We start from the raw sequence: 22409 nt of genomic DNA on the forward strand, positions 1-22409 counted from the left end.
GGGCCAGCTGTGCTTCCCTGGCTACTCCACCGGCTGAGAACTGTGCCGAGGTTACAACATGAGCTCAGAGGAGATGCTGTAAAGAGGTCAAGGAATCTGCTGCGGCCATGACACTCATGGATACAATGCATCAGGTGTTGGAATTGATTCAAGAGCTTCTGCTGACTCGTTCAATTCCATTTCTAAACCTCACTCAATGGCTGTTGGCTTTATTGTCATTCTCCTGGTATAAATACTCCAATGAGCAAGAAAATGTGTAAGAAAATGTATTAAAAATAAACACATTTCCAGATAAAGGGCAATGGAAAATGCAGTTGTTTATGTATGGTAAAATTATTTCACATTACAGTGTAAATAAAATAATCCCAGAGAAAAGATTCAGGCACAGGTGAGGCCACAACTACACAGCTACTGTCTATAACATGTATTTCTTCCTTTTATATTAATAATAGTTTTGTGAGTCGTCTCCATGATGGAAGACTTCTTGGATCTATGTTAAATGTTTCTGTGTTTTCTGGCTACAATGACTATAATTAAACCTTTATAGAAAAGTGTGGTGTAAAAGTCTTAATAGTAGATTTAATATTCGAACAAATAGCCTCTCACATTTTCAAGAATCATATATACTTATATAAACAACATTTAAATAACGTTTAAGTATAAGTATGATGTGATAGTTTCATCAGTTTCAGATTTTCGTTTCTTTTGACCGTCACCAAAGTATGAAATGTTTGACATGGTGTGAAATCCAGGTGGTGAAGCGCGCTCGCTGTGCAATGACACAATTATTTACAGAGCGTGAATCGAGCCACTGCAGCCTTATGTAACCACGGAACGGATAAATAGATCATTTACTCTCACTTTTTGCTTCCTGCTGGTCAGGAAAGAACGAGTTTGGCTGTAGGAAACTCAATGTTTATCAAACATTTATTAAATTTTTCACTTTTAAGAGAAAAGTGAAACAGTCCCGCTCAAGGAGACGAGACACAAACCTTGATAAAGTCCCTCTAACACTCAGTGAAGTCGGATTAATACGAGTCTGTCATGATTCACACACAAGTTCAAGATGAAATGAAAAGTTTCTCTCATGATATTGAGCTTCACACAACCACAGGCATCCATGAGTGACCCAAAAATAATTCACCCCCCCCCTCAGAAACAGACTGTTCTCTCTAATTTAACTTTAAATTTATTTGATGCCACTTTTTTTTACATTACAGCAAATATAGCACTTTACTGCTCGAAGTGAACGGAACAACAAACGATCAAATTCCAGATGTGTAGAAGTTAAAGCGCTATTAGAATTTAATTGTTTTTCATTTTCCTTTGCTGTGAGTGTCTTTTTTTGGGGGGGGTGTAAAAATCTTACTGGTTTCGATGAAACGCTATTTAGAGGCGCACATCAAAACCCGCTGGACCGCCACTGGTGCAGCGGAGCCGCCATAATTAAATGTTTGTTTTTGAAGGAGATGTGATGTGGTTGTTCTATGACTCGTTTCATCTTTGGGTGTTTGAGGGGTGTTTTCCCCCGTGTGTGTGTGTGTGTGTGTTTGTGTGTGTCATGGCCCAAAGAGTTGTGATGTTTAGTGTTACCATGTGAAGCTGATCGTAATATGTGACAACACTTCTAATATCTAGCAGCACAATACAGAACAAACACATTCACTGATATTCTCTGTGTTTTAGTTTCATTTTGTTTGTTTCTCTGTCTTTTGTCAAACTGTATTTGTCTCATGTATGAAGAAGGACATCTTAACTGTGGGGGTTTTAAACAATAACATGAAAATAAAACCAGAAGAAGAAAGAGCACGACGCACTTTCTCACTCCGAACTCGAACCTTAACCATCGGAGCTACAGGCCTGTCCGATCAGTGGTCTAAAGAAACTTACCAACAATAAATGGGAGAATTTGTTTAGAGTCTAACTTCTTTGTTTTTTGAAGTTCACAGGAGCAACTTTCAAACTATATTTTGTGACCTTATTTAAAGGCTGTAAAGCTCATAGTGCATGGATGTCAGAGATATGACCGGCCACTGCTTGGTCCAGGAGTTTATATTCTGTACCAAAGTCGCTCCATGAGATATCTCAGGATAACAGTCTGAAGAACTTCTGCAACTACTGGCTCATGGTTTTCTTCTTGAGTATTTCATTTGTTAAACATTTGGTTCGTTCTTTTTATTTTCTACGGTGGGAGTTGTGTCACCTGTTGCTTGATCCAAGTCGGCGACATCAGATCCTTCTGAAGACAAAAATAACTGGAATGGCCAAAGACAAATACATGAAATAAATTACACATTAACTTACTTTCGCAAAACCTCCACATTACATAACGTCTATAGATAAAGCTGGTTCTCACAAAGACACAACCACAATTACACACACACACACACACACAAAGACGCAAATGTGAGTATTTTCTAATTATATAGATAAAAATGCTGAGCTTCGCCCTTTCTGCTCCACACACAAACTTTGCCCAGTGTGCAATGTTTGCTCGTTGTATACATGCAATGTAACACACACACACACACACACACACAAACACACACACACACACACAAACTGAGCCACGTGTTGGCTTCACTGATTACTGTGTTGCATTCAATGGCGCGTAAGGTGCTGCCGCCGCGAGTATTAGCCTGTTTATCAGAGTGTGTATTAACGTGCTGCAGCGCAGAGGCTGTGGGGGGAACAGTGTGCGTGTGTGTGTGTGTGTGTGTGTGTGTGTGTGTGTGTGTGTGTGTGTGTGTGTGTGTGTGAGTGTGTGTGAGTGTGCTAGCAGGAGATCACAGGTGTGTTTGCGAGCTCCGCAGAGAGCCTCCTACCCCCCTTAACCCCCATGCCCCTACCCAGAGCATCCTGGGTAATATCGGCCCATGGAGCACCTGCGTCCCTCTCCCACAACACACACACACACACACACACACAGACAGACACACACACACCTCTAATGGCCCTGTATCAGCCTGCCATTCGGCTCTAATAGCCAGCTGTGTGAGCAGGAATCCGGTGGACCGTGCCGACACTCACTGATGCAGTTGTAATATTAGATGCGAGTTAACTCCAATTACTTTCATCACAGTTTAAACACACACATGAAACAGGACTTTTGTTTTTTTACACGTTAGCTGTAATTTCCCCTAAAATAACTCGATTTTGAGAACTTTAATTTGCACGTTTCCCGCCGACATCCTGGATTCAAATTGAAATAAAAAGTCTCAGTTTGTGTGTCTGATACACACTGATGCAAACTTTGTTTTTGACGTGTTTGCTCAAACCAAAACAGTTTAGCACAGGGGCGGTACACTGGCCTGCTCCCCCCCCACATGGCAGCAGTTACATCGGGATCACTCAAATTGTTATCAGGTGCCCTGGCGAGCGAAGAACGAGGCGCAGTTAGCACGACTCGTAAATGAATCGCTTTCTAATGATTCCCAGAGCGAAGAGGACAAATCGAAACAGATCTCTGCACGATTAGCAACAGATACAATTACTGTCTCCAGTGGATAATGGATGGGAGTCAATCATCCTGCACTGGGTGGGTTGGAAATGATCAACTTTATCAAGATTCTCTAGCAAATAGAAAGTTTAGTTTTCAAAAATTAGCACATTTTCTTACAGTGACATCTCAGAGCAGCGTTTATAATTTATTTATTTGTGTCTTATTACTGTCTTAGTGCTCTGGAGTCGCTGTATTTTTTCAATAAGGGGTTTAAAAAGACCCCCACCCATCTAATTGTACTCTGCACTTGGTGTTTGCATTTTTACAGCTGCCGTTTTTATATTCATACGTCTGTGGTTCGCTTGGTGAAGACTGTGAAATTTGCATTCGTTCTCTTTATGGTGTCTGTGGTTGGAGCTGAGGTGAGTGAGGGCAGCGATCAGCAGAGGAATCACAAGGAGTCTGAGCATTTAGGGCCGGTTCACACCTGCTAATGAAATACGTCCTGAAGTGATCACTGGGGATCTGATCTCACTTCGAGTTACAAGATGAGGAGGTTCTGTTTTCACCCATGTTCGTTTCTCTTATAACAAGAGTACGCACACAACTTGTTGGAAGGATGTGATGTGGGTCAAAGAAGAACAGGTGTCACTTTATTTAAGATTGTAAGACTTTTTTAATATTTTCCCTAGGAATAGTTCATGTGTCTTGATGGATAAAAGAATGAAGCCCCTTCAGGAAACTGATATCTACGAGTGTGCAAACTTTGGAGCAGCTTGATTGAATTAAAGGGGCGTTTATAGATTTACATGACTGACAGATTTCTGACTTTTGCCCCCCCCCCAGAGTGTAGACGTGACAAATAAAACAGGAAACAGAAGGTGTGATCACTTCCTGTGGCTGCACAGGTGAGACACAAGGTTACTGGCTTTCTCAAGATTTAAACCAAAAAATGGCAAAAAGGTCAAAGTCTCCACACAGAAAGTATTTTGGAAAAGTTTTTATCAAATGTTCACGTCCTGAATCAAACAAACAATGGTTAACCACCAAAGTGGAACAAATGAGACCCCCCCCCCCCTTCCAGGACAGAGGTGATTGTCAAACTGAATCCTCCATTTTCATTCCCTCTTCCTTTGTGGCACAGAATACAACAGTGTGACAGTGGCTGCTTCCCACACATACCACCACAGATTCCCTCTTGCAGGTGGATTGTCAACATTTACATGATATTTTACAGGAAACTGTTTCAAAAATAGTAAACAAAAGTAAGTTTTAAACGTAAACCGTGTAACACTGAGCTCAAACTTCTTCTCCTGTCACATTTACAAAGTCATAGCGAACAGAATCATAGCAAAACTATGGAAGCAACAATAATACTTTGATTTTAATAACACAAAGATGGTAATAAATATGAAAGTGAGGATGGGATGGGACAGATTTGTCAGTAAAGGCTCAAGTGTCCCACTCAGCTCAGTTGATGTAAGAGCTGCTTAAAGGACACTGTAGATAAATTATATATTACTAAAAATATAAGTCGAACAGAAATACTTGTGGATGTTCTAAGTGTTATTTTCCAGCATTTTCCAAAGTTCACAGACCTTCACATAAGTCTGAAGAAATGAGCCGAGTGTTTCCACCACTAAAGGCTCATTTATACTTAGTTAGATTCGTGTACGGGTCTTATTGTTTCTAATATGTGACCAGTTTCAGAGGATTCTCCTGTTATACAGGACGTACAAATCCAAGTGTTTATATCTCACTAAGGTCACACTTTTACTTGAATGATCCTGAAACAGCCCTCACATACAGTGTTTACTGTTCCTGATGCAGTTCTCCTAGTGAGAACATGTCTAATTCAGATGTTTCCTAATGGAGTCTGGTTGACATGCGGAATAATCTTCCTCTGTAAACAATAATCCTCTGTGTACTCCCTGAACCTCTTCAAATAATAAAGAAATAAACTTAAACTAATTATGGAAACCTCTCCTGCAGAAATCATAATTTACCGTATCTCTAATTCCTTTAAAGCTGAATACACAGTGTGCATTTAGTTTTAGAGAGAGCTGCAGGAGAAGTGTACAAACTACAGAGGGCCTTTGAGATTCCAGTGTCACCATGTGCACTCTGGAAAATGTAGTGATGATCTAATGCTTTTTCCATCCTCACTGGAAAAACTGAAAACAGAGGCGAAAATATGGCTTTTAAAAAGGATCCAGAAAAACCATCGGCACCCAGCATCACGACTGGTGGAATCTGAAGGTCGTGTTTGTACCATGTGATCAGTTTCCAGTTCCCACAGTTGTTCAGATATTATGGAGCTCTGATTCTCAGCTCAGGTAAACGTGACGGATGTGTGTGTGTTCACAGATTGTCTGTGTGTGTGTGCTCTTCACAGTTGTGTCTCTGCTCGTCTCTCTGCTGTTATCTCTGCTGCTCTGCAGAGGGGGGGCTGTCCAGGCTGCTGTCGGGGGACAGGGAGGACGGCGCCGGAGCCGAGGCTTTCCCATCGTCCCCTTCCTCCTTCTCCATCCCCTCCTCTCGCTCCTCTCCTTTGTCTCCTCCCTCTGTTCTGAACACCTCCACTGATCCTCTCCCCTCCTCACTGGACTCCTCCGACGCAGAGAAGCCCTCCTCCTCCCCTCGGCTCCCCCCCGCTCCGGCGCCTCCCTCGCTGGGACTCAAGCTGTCCCTGTCGTCCTCCTCGGGGACGGACTCCCGGGCCGGGTTGTGGTGCTTGACGTTGTAGCGCTGGTTCTGGAAGAACTTGACGATGGTGTGTTTGGGTAGGTCCAGCTGGGCGGACAGGGTGTGGATGGCCTCCTGGTCCGGGTAGAGGCCCACGTCTCCGATGAAACTCTGCAGGATCCCCAGGGCCTCCAGGGAGATGCGTGTCCGTGATCGAGCTTTCTTTGGTCCCCCGAGGCCGGGGCTCATCCCACGCTGGGACCCGTCTTCTGAGACGTGCAACACGGGCATCGGGACGGGCTGCGGCTCTTCATGGACAGGAGACAGGGATGTGAGGGGGGGCAGGGGGTGTCTGTGGAGCGTCTGTTAAAAACAAAAAATATCAAATATACATGTCAAATGTCATTGATCGCCATGGGAACAGTAGATTGATAAAAACAAATGAAAGGACAACTTACTATTTGTCTAGAGCTTTTAGTCAAATGTCTTCATCTCCATGCAAATTCCAAAGGCTGATGAAGAGCATGCAGTCATGCAGAGAAGCAGGCGAATGACTTTAGCTTTAATGTTCTAGTCTCTGCCCAAATGATGCAACACTTACAGCTTTAAACCGGATTTGATTGGACGTATGGAAACAAAGTTCTCTGACGGTGTTGTGATGAATTCATGCAAAGATAGGGGGCGGAGTCACGGCACCGAACATATACATCATACAAAAAACAAATCATGCAAATGAGTTTGAGGTGGAAGATAAATATAAAGACGCAGCAGCCATCTTTCTTTCTTCCACCACTATGTTTCGTAGCCGCTGTGCCACAAACAGGAAAGTGTAAGGATCAAATATTTTCTCTATTCTCACGTCATGTGACTTCTCAATATCATAACCGTAATATTAACAGTGTATGGTAATAATTTACAGTGCAATGATATACATTTAGTATAGACCATGTTTGTGTACATGTCTAAGGAAAACATACATTGAGTACAACATATATCTCATACACATTTAAAATGCGTTGTATCATATATGTAAATATGTATTATGCATTTACTATGCAATTAGTACATTAGGTTTCCATACAATTATATACATATTCATATATATATATCCCCTTTTATAAACACTGCACATTTCCAGAGATTTTTTATATAAAGTCACTGTATAGTTTAAGTGTCTGTTCAGTCGATGTGAAAACGGCTCTGACTAAACAAACCTCAGACTCTCACAGTGAGAGAAAGGAAATGTCGAACACGGGAAGTGTGATTGACCGGCTTCCATCGGCTGCCGGCGTGCACGCCGAATCCCCCCCCCCCCAGATCCATCACTGAGGCGACCACACTGCTCGAGCCTATTAACAGGGCGGGGCGGGCCAGCACACCCAAACACAGGAATCCAACACCATAAATCTGTGGCCCATCAAAATTAAAGGACCTAAATAAAGATAATGGCAATTCCTTTTTCTCTGCTCCAATAATTACAGGCTGTGTTCTGAATAATATTGAGGTTAGGCCCAGACTGCAGAGCGTGATGGTTTGTGAGGAGAGGGTGGGATGGAGGAGTGTTTAGCAGGAAATGTGTGGGCTGGTCATTTACCACTTCTATTTCCAAAGACTTATGGGACACAAAGATGACAAAGAGGAGCTGAGAGGAGCAGGTGGTGGGACCAGTCAGAGGGAACTTCTCAGAGCGATCACACGCTGGTTCTCACATTTGTCTCGCTCGTATAAAAACAGTTTTGATTTGCGTCCTTTGCTTGTACTGCGGTTGTGTATTTTTAGAAAAGTGGATCTTTGAGTTTTTAACTAAATAAACACAGATGTTCCCTGATGTTTCGCGAACACAAACTATGACAATGATCCATGAAGACCATTTGTAGCGGGAAGAAAAACAAGCGTGCTGGTGAATGCGACGCTGGTTTGTGTGTACCTGCTGGTCCGGGATGTGGAGGACGGTCTGGAGCCTCTCGCTGTGCTGCTGCCTCGACTCCTCTTCGTAGACCTGGTCCCGGTCGGCCGGCGATAACGCCAGGAACCTCCGGATGGTGCACAGGTTCTCCCACAGCGTGCGGTTATCGGGGCTCGGGCTCTCTTTCCACCGCAGCAGCTCGCAGAGCCAACCCTGGAACCAGAGACTTCGGTCAACCTCAGCAGCAAGTTCTACTAACACACACCATGACAGAGCTTTTCTTGTTTCCAGGACCTTTGTCCATATGTCACAACCATAAAGTCCCCAACCATTAGCATAGATGACCTATCTTTAAAATAGACTCCCTTAACTGTGGCTCAGTAGAAAGGTCCTTAACTAGGGCAGCTTGCATAGACATCCCTGGATTAGTCAGATAACTAATCACTGAATGCTGCATTTCTAGTTACTCTAGTTCTACTATTCTATTTCTAGATCTTTGTATTTCCACCAGAAGACTCGTGTGAGGTCACTGGGACTTTTGATCTTTGACCACTGATATTGAATCCGTTCATCTTCAAGTCCAAGTCACAACTGGTCAAAATTATAAGAAATTTCCTCAAGAGATCATGTTCAAACGAATGAGGACGGACAGACAGACAACCAGAGGACATATCGAGGCACAACAATCTTTTTATTTCCTAAGACTGAATCCTCTTTTCTGAAAACAAGTTACCGGGTAATAAAAAAAATCATGACACTCGAAATTCTCGGGAAATTGTTCCTCGAGTATAAATAAAGACTGTTTCTTCATGTTGGGTAGAAACCAAAATTGCAAACACGTTGTTTCATGAAAAACAACCGAAGCAGAATTGAGCCGGGAGTCAAAGATGTGTGAGCTCCACTCCAGTGAACTAGCATGTTGGACTAAACCAGGTCAGTAATGATCTCCCTGAGGAGAACAGGCTGTGATTGTTCTGTGATTTAACTCCATTTCATGTTTGGTTTCTCATTATATGAAGATTTATCGGCTCAACTTTTTTAGTACAATACTTTCTGTCGAGTTCCTCTGAACGGATGATTACTTCCAATTGTGAGGGAACTTTTTTTGTAGCAGATTTTATGGGACAAATTTAATGTAACATGAAAGAAATTATGACCTTTATGGTCTATAAAAACGTTTCAGCATCGCAGCAGGAGCTCGGGTGTTTTATGAATCCATGTGGGCTGGGTTCCTCTGCAGGAGTGTGACAAAATCTATTAGTGATGCTGAACTTCACCAGTTGGTTTTGTTGTTTTTTTTGGTTAAATAGAAGAAAATACGTCTTTGTCAGTGTTGCCAGATGCATGTTTTTCTGTTGTCTCTCTGTTCTTGTTTACATGAGATCTGAACGACACATGTTGGGAATTTCAAATGTTTAATTGGACTCAAGGATTAAAACATGTGGTCGTCAAATGTCAAAGATCAAGGTCCCAGTGGACTTATGAAACATGCTTTTGGCCTTTAGCGTGATATTTCAAGTCGGCTATTTTGGTTCTTAAAAATTTGACGAGTTGTCACTTCAAAGATGAACTGATTCGATTTCAGTGGCTTCGTTTTCTGTATTTTCCTAGTTCCTGTACTTTCTGACTTATCTCTTTCGATATGGCTGCCATGACAAATGTATTTCCCCAAATAAATACACTTAAAGTAATTTATCTGCTTGTAATCATAATAAACGGACTATTTTTAGGTCTGTGGTTATTTTTGGGAAAAAAAAGTCATATCCTCTGGAAACATCTATGATGATGATACATGACGTGGCAGTTTTTGTTGGTCTGGAACAAAACGTTGGTCGGACGAACAAAGGAACTGCCCGACCCCAGTGTTTGCAACTCGAACCGTAAGAGATGACTCGCAAACACCAATGTTTACGGACAATTTTTAAATAAACATGCTTTACAATTTGCAGAATACGAAAGGGCTGAAAAAGAGTTGTTCCTGGAGAGAGGAAGAAGAAAAGGGAACAGTCTGAGGGGAACATTGAGAGTCTGTGTGTGTGTGAAGATTGGATTATATCTGCTAGGCTGACCCAGGATCTGCCACCAGCTGTTGTTTATGCGCAGCCTTCAGCCTGGAAATTAATGGTAATAATGTGATCATCCCTCCCATCATCTTGTCCCTCTCTTCCTCCTCCTCGCATCCTTCTGTCCCTCCCTCATCCCTCGCTCCATTTCCCCTCTCTATCACGTCAGCGTCTCTCGCACACTTTCTCTCAAACTTCCTCTCTCCATGTTGGTAACACGCTCGCTGAGGTTTGGTGGATAACGTTTCAAACTGGTTTGAAGACTGTCTTCCTCCTCGCCCTCTGCCTGCCCCCCCAAGTGCACACCCTGCTTTGATCTCGCCCTCGATCATCCACATTGTTTATGAGGATGGAGACATGATGGTATGCCACGGCGGGTAATCAGATACTCCGCACGCCCACACACGCAGTCACACACCTCCCTGTTACACCCTCATCAGCTCCTTCAAACATCATAAACTCAGTGAGGAGCTGTGTGCGTGTGTTACAGGATGTTTGTGTGTGTGAACATTTAAAACACTATTTAACTTGTTAGTAAGACCCTGAACAAATAAACAAATATATGAAATGTTGTGATGAAGATCAGGCTGAAACCTCCTCATCTTGAGAACCTTGACTCTTACACTTTTCACCACATAATAGGACATTTCTTTAAAAGTAAGTTTTGGAAATCAAGGCTTGCATCTTTTGAAAACAGTTGTTTCGTTTCAACCCACCTGACTTTTATTGGCGGCCACCTTGGCGAACAGAGCCTGGGAGACCTTGGCCCTCTTCATCTCCTGCTGGATCTCGTCATAGATCCCGGACGAGATGTTCACCAGCGAGTCGAGCTTCAGCGGCAGCTCAGCGACGGACACGCTGCACTTTGACTACACAGAGTTACAAACAAGTGGTTTTAAATCCTGGTTGAATAAAACCAAAGTGGATAATACTGTATTCATTCCACATTGTTACGTCAAAACCGCGTGTGTACCTGTGTGAGTCTGTGTGGGATGGCGGTGGGGATGTGGTTGGTGGCGTGGGTGTGGTTGGTGTTGGTGCTCCTCTCTCTCTCCTCCTGGTAGATGCGGTCCCGCTCGCCCTCGGGCAGGTTGAGGAAGTTCTGCATGGCCTTCAGGTTGACGAGCAGCGACTGAGACGCAGAGCGAGGATCCTCCTCCTTACGAAGGATCTCCGACAGCAAGCCCTGCAGCGCACACACACACACACACACACACACACACACACAACGTTATGTTCTAAGCGATGACCTTCAGTGCGTCATCTCTGGTGAACGGTGACATCATCCGAGTTCAGTTTACCTGTGTGCGGTTGAAAGCTACGCGAGCAAACACTGCTTGGGAGATGCTGGCCCTCTTCAGCTCATTCCTGACGTGCTGGTAAATGTCAGGGGACACGTCGGCCCCGGAGCAGTTGAGTCCGGGCTCGGTCCCGGACCCGGGGCCCTTGCAGACCCTCGGGATGGGCGGGTGGTTGAGAAACTGCTGGTTGACCCCCTGCGGGTGCTGGTGGGCCAGCAGGCGGCTGACGGCCAGCTGCTGGTTGATGAGGTGGGCCATGGCCAGCTGTTGCCGGACGAGGTGGGGGGACATGAGGCCGCTGTGGCCCATGAGCGCCGGAGCTTGGGGACGCATGTGAGGAGCGGGGTGGTGCTGACCGGCCGGGTGGGGCAGACAGTGAGGCTGGGGGGGGGGCTGAGCATCGCCATGGGCTGTCTTGATGGGATGAGCTCCCGGGCCACTGATGGCGCTCAAATGGGCGGAGGAGGGTAAGAGGGAGGGAGGACGCTGGCTGATGATGCTCAGGTCAAAATCCCTCTCCACTGCGTCAACACAAACACACACAGATTGTTATTATTAGATTACACTGGTTGTCTTTTACATATATGAATAACACAGAAGGGCTCAGATGCTTTCACACACAACAGAATTAGACATGACGTATCTATTCCACTGCAGAAACCACTTGACCCTTATCACAAAAAGCTCCTGAATCTCGTCTTTCCAAAGAAACGTCATCAACACGGAGCTGGTGGGAATAGTTTAGTGAAATAAAGTTGAAGGTACCTTTTATGTCCGACTTGTCCTGTGCCGACCACATCTTCTCAAAGTATTCACCTGAGAGGACACATGAGACGTGAGTTACTTCTTCAGAAATATGTGTAAACACCCATTCTGTGCAAATATAATCTCATATAGTTACATTCATTTGTTAGAGCTAGGATTTCCCTCTATGCCAGAAAGTCATGTTATTTTATCTGCTCCATTCAGAGTTTTATTTCACAAAATTGCATTTTTTAACCTTTTATTCCATTTCTGGAAATCCTCTTGCGACACCAGGTGAGAACTAAATATTTGCCCAGTATTTTTAACATATAAATCTGTTTAAATGATTCCCAGACAGCCGCAAGGATTGGTTTTGCGGGTGCAGGTTTGCAGCAATGGAGCCAAGTGAGACCCCCGACCGCCTGGGGGGTCCCGGCCCCTGGTTTGGGAACCACTTGCTTTAGAGAATCACAATCGGTTGGTGAAGACGTCCGAGGGATGATCTTCTAACCACAGCGTCTATTTTCACCGAGTTCTGCAGATAGGTTTATCAAATAAGTGAAGAATGTTTCCTCTCCGTCGCTGCACTGAACTCAGTCGTCTCTGTTCTGGATTTTAACGGCCTCTTCGCTCTTCCCCACAGAAATCTGCTTCCTATTAGGCTTCTACTGGGTTTGGTTGAGAGTCACATTTTCGGTTATTAAGGGAATAAAAGTTGGAGTGAGGTTTGGCAGGGCTTCAGATTTTTACCTTCCCTGGGTGTGTGTGTGTGTGTGTGTGTGGAGTAAGTGTAAGACGAGCTCTTATTCCTGGGTTTGGTGTGTGTGTGTGTGTGTGTGTGTGTGTGTTGGGGGTGGCTGCTGCTGTTTTCCATTAGGAGTTGAGAGCATTTAGTTTTGTCATGTGTATTAAGGGTGACATTAATGTGAACCATGTGACAGCTCCTTCCTACTGAGAGCTGTCACCGGCAGACATCTCATGCTGCAGATTGGACACATACAGGCTGACGGGGGGGGGGGGGGGGGTTGACAGAAGAATGGAAAAACTTTGTTTGCGTTTCGAAAACGACGAGATCAGAAAAACAAAAGGCAGCGAGGCAGGTGAGCCGTATTAACTCCGAGTTGTGATTAGCACTCGGTGACGGTTTGAAAAGAGCTGTGACAGTCTCTGGGTTGTTAAAGCAACATGAGGCAAATCCAGTGTAAGGAGAAGGACGCTTACTGAACACCTGAAACCTACACACTGAGAAAAGTCCAAGTGTGTTTATACGTGCACACAAAGAATGATATTACTGTGAAAAGTCGTGATCGTATATAAACCAAAACCTAAGAGACAATAGACTTTATAGGTGTATAAGTTAAGTTTTTACTCTGCCTCTGTCGTAAGAACCAAACTTAACCAGGTATTTAATCTCCTGCTCTTTTTATTTATTAAAAGCACCAGATCGTTCCTTGATGTTTATTCCATCTGTCTTTTCCCGGGATGCCGTTTATTTTTATCCTTATAGTTTATTTGCTGGATTCCATCCCACTTGATGTGACGAATCAGGCACGTTGAAATTGCCTCATTCGCCATTTTCGTGGCCGTTTATTCGTGCTGACTTGCAAGGGCCTTTTATCACGGGAGTTACCTTTGATGCGTTTGTACTTCTTATACCAGCGTCCAAACTCCTGGCATTTGGAGGTGGAGACGTTGGCGTAGTAGGAGCTGTTCACGATCGCCGAGATCATACTCTGAATGAGAGAGAGAGAGAGTGAGGAATGAGAAGAAGCTGAGGAGGATCTGGAAATTAAACAGTCTGAGCTGGAGATGTGCTGCAGTCTTGGAAGTGGCTCAACTCCTCTGCCCATTTCCCAGCATGCCCTGTGGTCACTTGTTCAGGAGATGCACAAACCAAGTGAGCATCGAACGCTCCACATGGGAAACGCAGAGGATTAAAACTCACATGAGTCAGAGTGAAAACACACACCACCCACATGCTTCCCCTAATCACTAATTACATCATGACTAAATCCTGAGCATAAATCACACGTCCAAATGACACACTCTCTGCTCTAATGACTGCAGGGTGTGTGTCAGAGGGATAATTGAGGTGTGTGTGTATTTGCGTCCTTTCCCATGGGAGGGTATCAATATTTGTGTGTGTGTGAGAGAGAGAGAGAGACAGATTACACATTGCAAACTCGTGGGTAACTGATGATGAAACCACATATGTTTATAGAAATACTTTCAGCTGTGTGTGTGTGTGTGTGTGTGTGTGTGTGTGTTGCAACAGAATACACACATCTAACTATTTAGTTTTAGAAGAGGAAAACCATCTCTCTCGTTTTGCATTTATGGAATAATAAAAATAAAGTAATAATCAATAATCATATTCAGGATATTGTCAAGTCAATAGTCAAAATGAATTAACTGATTGACAGACAATAAACAGACAACTTCTGATTTCACCTCATTTCTCTAACGTGATGCTGCCTCTCAAATACAATCAATATACAAAATATTATTTGACTGTTTGAAATAAGCAGTTATTTGCATTTGATGGATTAAGAACCTTCTTCAAAAAATAGACTTAGATTAAATTATATTCATTGATAAATGAATGACAGGTGCCCTTTGTTAGAACAGGAAGTCTCTTCAAACCAAATCAGGCATTAAAAGGCTTTTCTATAAGAATACATGTACCGGTATATTGATTTAAAACATAAAGAGTGCTGTCAGGTCTAATCTGGAGAGGCAGGTTGCTCCAGAGGTTCAGGGCCCTGATGGAAGAAGCCTGCTCACCTTCAGTCACCAGCACTAACTTAGGAATTACTAGTAAGTGTTGGTTGGACGATATCAGATTACAGCTCAGAGCAGGAGGAGGAAGCAGCTCTGTAATATAACTGGATGTCAGACCGTGCAGAGGGTTATCACTGCAGGTGAAACCCAGTCTGACCAGTGGACAGGAGCTTTCAGACACCCTGAGCTGTTTCCATGTGTATGAGACATTACCCAGCAGCTGATCTGTGCCTTGGTGCCAGTGAGCAGTTACCTGGGAGAGGGGGCACTCCTTGGCCAGAGCGCTCTGGTTGGTCTCTCGGAGCAGCTCTTTGAGGGCGTTCCTCACCGTGGCGTGAGTCCACTGCTCCGACGGCAGCTCCTCCAGTCGGGCAAAGCTGCACGGACGGAAAGATTGTTTTGATTGAACCAGCAACCTGCTTTAATCGTCATATCACTCTATGCTGACACACAGACACACACACACACACTCAGCTGACCTGTGCAGGAGGATCCGCAGTGTGACCATGTGGTAAACATCCAGCAGCATGTCGGCCACTGTTGCCTCTGGTGCGTCTGTCAGGTAGTGGATGGGCATCGGCTTCCACCGGCCCACTTTAATGATGCCTGGAGAACACACACACACACACACACACACACACAATTAAAACATGCTATCAATGTAAATCTGTCGCTGTGGGAAGCGTCTGTGAAACTCTCCTGATCTTGGAGCTTGGGCTGAACATTCCCTTGGCCTTGATACGACCGTGACTACAAGTGCAAATCCAAACAAGCTTAATCGCGTTAGGACCTGCTAAATCAAACCCAGACGCTGCCTGGCCCTGGCCTGCCTGGCAGCCTCCGTCCTGTGTGTGTGTGTGTGTTCGTGATGGTGGGGATATGGTGATAGGGGCACAACAAAGGCTCGCTCTCTTTGGACTCTCCGGCTGATTAATCAGAGGAGAAATGTAGAATCGGCTCATGGTGGAAGATGAGAGCGGCCCGGGAACGAGAGCGGCGTTTTGATGTCCGTGCGCTGAATAAACACTGTGACGTTTCCTCCGGCAGCTGCCTTTGCTTTGGAAATGATTGTTTTCTTTTCTTTTTGTCATGTCATCAACTTGTTACCGACGTCTTAAACTCTCCCTGCCCTGAAATGCATTAATGAGCTTTTTTCTGTGTGGAGTTTGCTTGTTCTCCTCGTGTCCAAAGACATGCAGATCGGAGACAGATTGATCAGAGACTGTAAATGGACCTAAGGTGTGAATGTGAGAAATCATATAAGTGCATGTTTTTGGAAGGTTGGAGGAAGCTGGAGAATATCACAAATATCAACAGTTTAGATCTTTGTATTGGAACTGAAATAAGTCAAACTGGTGACAAACAACTGATCTCATTAGAGCTTTGGAGGAAACAGGGGACAGCAGAGCCAGGAAAACTGTCAAGGTGAAGTAAGGATCTAAATGAACTTGCTCTACAGGGTTTTTTCTAAATTAAATTGCAGAAATTTACATATTTCTTTGATTTCTCGTTCTAAATGGAACCGGAGCTCCTGTTTTGACATTAAACGATTGTTTCATGTTCAGTTTAAGTGGTTGCAGAGAGAGATTCACAGGTGTCGTTAGGTGCTGTGGTTGTGTATTTAAAAATAAAAATAGAATCATTTGTTTAAGAGATGAAACTCAGTGTGTTTACTAAAAAGGATCTGGTTGGTTTCTTGGATCCACTTTGCAAACCTTCCAACGCAGTAAATGGATATTTTTAAGTGAGGAGTCAGTGACTGTTTCCCACAACATGGCCTTAAATTACAATTTCTTATATATTTTTGAAGCTCAACAAGTCTCCGAAACCATACACACCAAATAAGAAATGGCCTCTTTTTAATTAGCCTTAATGTGCGAGTTAATTGAAGAAGAAAAAAAAAATCCCCCTGTGCCAGTTAAGAGCTTAAAAATACTCGTGCAGCCAAAGTTATGAGATGCAATTCAAATCGCGGAAGAAAATAGCCGAGACTCTGTATAATTTTGGTTGTGACCACACTGGGGGAAAAAATGCACGACTCCAGCCAAAAAATATTTATTTGAAAAGAAAAGGCTTATTTCTCAGAACAAAACCTAGCTATTTGGGAGAGGCGGGGGGGGGTCGCAGGGCGTCGGCCACTCGGTTACAGCGCCCTGTGTTTATGGGGACACCAGGAATGTCAAACTGCCCTTCTCTGTGTGTGTGTGAGTGTGTGTGTGTGTGTGTAGGCGGCTGTTTGGTGGTTGACTGGATGTTGTCTTCCCTCTTGTTTGGATCTTAAAATGATGAGAAAAAGAGTTTTGGTGTCGGCCTGAGATGCACGGATACAAAGCTTGGGTTTAACCTTCATGCTTCCCAGGTGAGTGATAGTGAATCTGCAGATAAATGTTGGATCATCTTTAAAATACCTTCCCTGGAATCACCTAAACTCTGGAGAACCCATTGCACCCACGTGGCAAAGCCCACCAGAATAACCGTGATTTATTCTGGATTAAAGTTACTGAGTGGGACTGCAGGAGATGGAATTTCAAATCTAATATACGGATTTGAATATATTCACATGACTCACCACGTGCCTGCACGGCCGAGCTGTTCGAGTATCCAAGGGCGACGAGCGCTGTCTCCACCAGCTGCGTGAACAGGACGTCCTTACGAACCAGAACGAACTCGGCGTGGCGGTCGCCGCGTCCCTCGCCGTCGCCAGCCAATCCCGTCTCTGCGTGCTCGACCACGCAGTAAACCGGGATCATCAAACCTGGAAGAGAAAACAGATTTATAGAGACGCACAGGAGAAGAAGACTTAGCTGCATTGAGTCTCTGCTCTTTCCAGGTCTGTGTTGTGGGCAGGAAGTCATTCGGTTGATGTTACACTGTGAGGTCGTAACCCTATAACTTTACATAAAGTAAAATAACTCTATTTGTGGATGAATTGCATGACGTTGGTCATTCCTGGGTGCAAACTGCATCTAAAAATGTAGAGTTACCTCCCTGTGGTTTTTTGCCTCCACCAACCAGAGCAGGTTCAGTCTAGATATACACTTTCCAGTCACTGTGACCTTTGACCCTTGACCATGGATATCTAATGAGTTCCTCTTTGAGTACAAGTGACAACTGGTCAAAATTAAAATGAATTTCCTAAAGACAGACTTGACAAATCCTGTTCATAGGCCAATGTGACCTTTACACCCAAGTCTAATCAACTAATCCATAAATCAAACTAAAAATTTGATCCAAAATCTGACGGAGAACAACTTTTCTGGAGGAATTCTTAAGCTTCCTTTCTGTCGTGTATGTTTTCACACTGAGACCAGATTCTCCGTGTCAGGAATTTCTACAAGAACCGAGTTTTAACTGACACAGTGTCAGTGTAGCTGCTTTGCGGTTTAAGAAGACTGGTTAAACTGGGCAGCTGCCAGTGTGAGATTTGTACAACTGTATTTGTGTTTTCACCACACATTAAAACCCACAAGGAATAAGCCTTGTATCCAGAACCGCTCTTAAAGCGCTGCTGGATATAATATCTATATCATCTCGCACTCGGGAGGGAACTCCGGCGGTGGAACTGGATCCCAAACAAGACGCTGGTGTAGACGAGACTTGTTGGGAAAGTACCAAGAGCTCCTCAACGCCCGGACCCTTCACACCCACCCAGTCAGTCACGGCCGGGTCCCACAGGAACTGCTAATTATCAAACCATCAATCCTGCTTAGTGACACATCAGCTGGAGCCAAACCGCAGCAGCACCAGGATCAGCCATCAGCTCAGTGGAAGGGCAGAGGCAGGCAGCTCAGCACAGTCTGTGTGTGTGTGTGTCTGTGTGTGTGTGTGTGTTTGTGTGTGTGTGTGTGTGTGTGTGTGTTCTATTACCATGTTTGTGTGATGATGCATGATGATGTTTTCAACTGCATGAGAGAATAATGGGCATTTGTGCATGAGTGTTTCCTATGTTGGGTATTTAAGACTCTGCATGCCATACCCACACAGTGTGTGTGTTACCTGTGTGCAGGGGGGTTGTGTATTGACAAGTTACATTCACTGCAGTGTGTGCACGCTAAAAATAACCATGTTGTCATTTGAGATTTGAGGTTTAAAGACTTTAAATCAAGAGGGAGAGCAGGATCCTAAAGTCGACTTTACAAAGAGGAAGTGAAAAACAGTGTTTCACGCTTTTATACGTCACTTCCTGTCTTCCTCGCCTAAATGTTCTGGACTCCTTCTGTTGTGTTGAATACTTCTGATCCAGACAATCTCCTACATGACATCCTCAGCTGCTCCTCTCCCTCAGCACAGTTTTTATACATTTTTATAAGTCGCTCATCATTCCAAACATTCTCTGCCGCTCGTCTGTTAAAACAGAGGATTTCTGATAAATAATCCTCAGGCCGTTAATTACAGTCTCACCTTGTGCTCCGGGAAACTCTGATGGGTATGTATTTTATAAACAGGACGGACATAAATGAAGAACAGATTGAAAGCTCTCTGAGGCTTCTGGGATAAAGTGTGAAAAAAAAAAAAAAGAAAGAGTAACAGTCATGTGTCAAAATGGACGAACATCTGAGGAACATTTTCAACATCTAACTGAATCCAGGCCTTGGAACATTCAGGTTTCGCTCTCCCACTTAACTCTATACTTAAATATATATATATATATATATATATATATATATATATATATATATATATATATGAAGCTACATAATATGTGGTGACGGTGTGTACTATATAAGGTCATGATTACATGTGACTATAAGAAACCATTAAAGAAGGAATGGCACCCAGATTCTGCCTCTGTGTAATATAAGACATATTTTGGTTAATATATCTTTTCCTACCATTTTCCAGAATTCTGGACTTTTGAGGTTGTTTAGTACAACTCTTCATAAATACATTTTTTAAATGTCTGATGTTTCTCAAAAATTGCCGGACCTTGTAATCCCTCTTTTACACCGACATCAGGTTTTGTAAAATGCGGATAAACCTGCTGAAAAAGGCGTTTGACTCCTTTCCCTTTGCCAGTAGAGTTTGCTTCTCTTTATGTTTCCCCCAGTGAATCTTGTTCCCAGGATGTAAAAACAATAAGTACATAAATGTTCATGGCTTAAAATGTCTCAGAAAGGTGCACCGTCGGTTCTGCCAAAGCTTCTGTCTCTGTTGATCGGAGCCGGAGCCGATAAAAACCAGAGTTTACAGAACAGACATTTGACTCGTGAGTAAATACTGATTGTATCCATTCCCACTGTGACAAAAGCCAGATGTTAGTGGGTGTTGGTGGATGTTTGGACCAGTGAAGGGCTTAATAAGGGTGAATTAAATATCTAATGTCTTAATATTGTCTCCAGATTTAGTTAAAAACTGGATAAAGCAGGCGTGAGTCTCTGTATCCCTGCAGCTTGTCTCCAGGCCTTACCTCCGAGGGGTCTCAGTGGGGTGCCGTTCTGCCGGCCTTGTGGGTTCGCTGGGCTGCCGTTGACCTCCAGGCGGCTCAGCTTGCACGGCGGGGGGCCGCTGGAGGCCGGGCTCTCCCCCCGCTCCTCCGGGCTGGCCCTGTCCTGGAGGACGGGGTTGTCCGTGCCCCCTCCACGCTGCTCCATCCCAACGAAGGCTTCAGGGGGGGCGCCCAGCACAGAGTGTGGAGCTGGAGGGAAACAGAGGAACACGCTTTAACACTCTGCTCACCCTCCAGATAACATGACGTGATCTATAAGATTTAATACATAAATCGATCGCTTCCAGCCTGGTTGTCTAAGGAAAGTCCTCTAACTCGAGCCCAATTCTAATTTATTGATTTTATACCACATGGTTTTACGCAATCATTCCTCATAATGTAAATCATTTTAGAACTTGAGATGTTTTGAAATTAAAACAGAAATGAGGAGATAAAAGTGGAGTTGACCTAAAACCATAAAACTTGGTCGCAGTTAAGTTTTTGTTGTTAAATACTAACATGAGCAGGAATGGAACTGTTTAAGTCTGTAAATTACTGAAAAACTAAAAAATAATGTGTTTTTTATTCAAGGTTTTAGTTGGAGAGCAGAAAGCATGAGTTACTGTACGAGTACACATCTCCTTTTGGAGAACTCAACTCGAGTTGATCTAAGCTGGAGATCAACCATCTTTGTTTAGAGTCATTAGATTCTGTTGCTATTCTGTTTCATTTTTCTCCTCGATCCAAAACCCATGTCTCTGTCACAAGAGAGGCCCGGACGAACCACAACAGAGGGACGGACTCATCTGGAACAGATCGCAGGTCAACAAGTGGCTTTCACTCGCAGACCAAATACAGACGAGTGGATTCTCCAGTGTTTGGACGCAGAAGCAAACAACGCATGACGATGACAGACGTGAAGGTGTGGGAAGAGAACTGCAGAGAACACAACTGTTGAATAAAAACAGTTTGATGATGATGATGAACTGATCATTTTCACTCGAAGCACAAGGATTCTTAACAGACGTGTGTTTAATGTCTGTTAAGAATCCTGTTCCTGTTCCCTCTGGATCCCTCTGGATCCCTCAGGTCCTCGGGCACTGGCCTCGGTTTTGTTCCTTGGGCGACCACACAGAATTCTGGGGATTTGGCATCTAGTGTTTATGGTCCTGGCCTCTGGAACGGTGGAACTTAACATCAACCTTTTTAGCTTAACATTCTTTTATGTTATTGTTCATTAAATTGCTCTATTTTTTTGCGTTTCGACATATACACACAATATAAATCAAGTCTGGGTTGATTCCTCGGTACAAAGTTACAATTATTATACATCCACATGTGCTGATTAGGTCATAAATATCAAATATTTCTTCTAGATATACAGTTTTTTGTGATAAAGGTGATATTAGGGTCAGGATTGATACAAAGATACCAACACATGCAGCTACATGATACAGTGATTAATCATCTCACTTCCATGGTGAAACCTGTGGTGTGAGTGGGACGCTGCTGTCGTGGACCAATCGTGATGACGGGAGGTGAATAGAGGAACACGTTCCAAACAACACAAAGGGACATGATGGTACATGATTGGACAACGCAACAACCAACACAACCGGACAACAGTAAGACAGATAAATGTGTCTCTTTTGTAATATAAATATAAAAGATTGAACATGTTGCTTGTTGAGTTTTGAGGTCGTTGTGAAAAAAACGATAAATTCTCTTTGCTTTGTTGTACTGTCAAAGAACTTTAGCTTAAAACAACATTTGTTTTGCATTCAAAAGTCAGCAAAGCGTGGAAAGAAATGTGCATGAATAGTCGAGATCTGCAGCATCATGCGCTGCTTCGTAAACTCTGCACCATTTCTCTGGAAAGGCTCGCTCTGCTTTGTGTTGTCGTGCCTCACACACAAACTGTGCGGTTTTCTCTGGTATGACTGTAAATCCACACAGACACACGAATCTGAACCCGAAAGCGACACATGATAATAATAAAAACACACACACACACATGCAAAATTAATTGCTGCCAATAAAAATTTAAAAAAGCCAGTCCAAC

General features: G+C 43.7%; 1 protein-coding gene across 1 annotated transcript; it reads right to left on the reverse strand.

Moving 5' to 3' along the window:
• Window positions 1–5863: 5863 nt before the first annotated feature.
• LOC132996851 (DNA-binding protein SATB2-like) lies at window positions 5864–20546 on the reverse strand. Its single transcript, XM_061067218.1, has 11 exons — window positions 20330–20546; window positions 17492–17677; window positions 15402–15528; window positions 15176–15299; window positions 13772–13874; window positions 12163–12213; window positions 11398–11918; window positions 11070–11282; window positions 10813–10965; window positions 8055–8246; window positions 5864–6490 (listed from the first exon to the last, which is right to left on the reverse strand). Exons 1-11 carry the CDS (start codon window positions 20511–20513, stop codon window positions 5864–5866), a joined length of 2481 nt encoding a protein of 826 aa, XP_060923201.1. The 5' UTR covers window positions 20514–20546.
• Between the last annotated feature and the right edge of the window lie 1863 nt (window positions 20547–22409).

Source organism: Limanda limanda, chromosome 23 (genome assembly GCF_963576545.1).
Source record: "Limanda limanda chromosome 23, fLimLim1.1, whole genome shotgun sequence".
NCBI classification, from domain to species: domain Eukaryota; kingdom Metazoa; phylum Chordata; class Actinopteri; order Pleuronectiformes; family Pleuronectidae; genus Limanda; species Limanda limanda.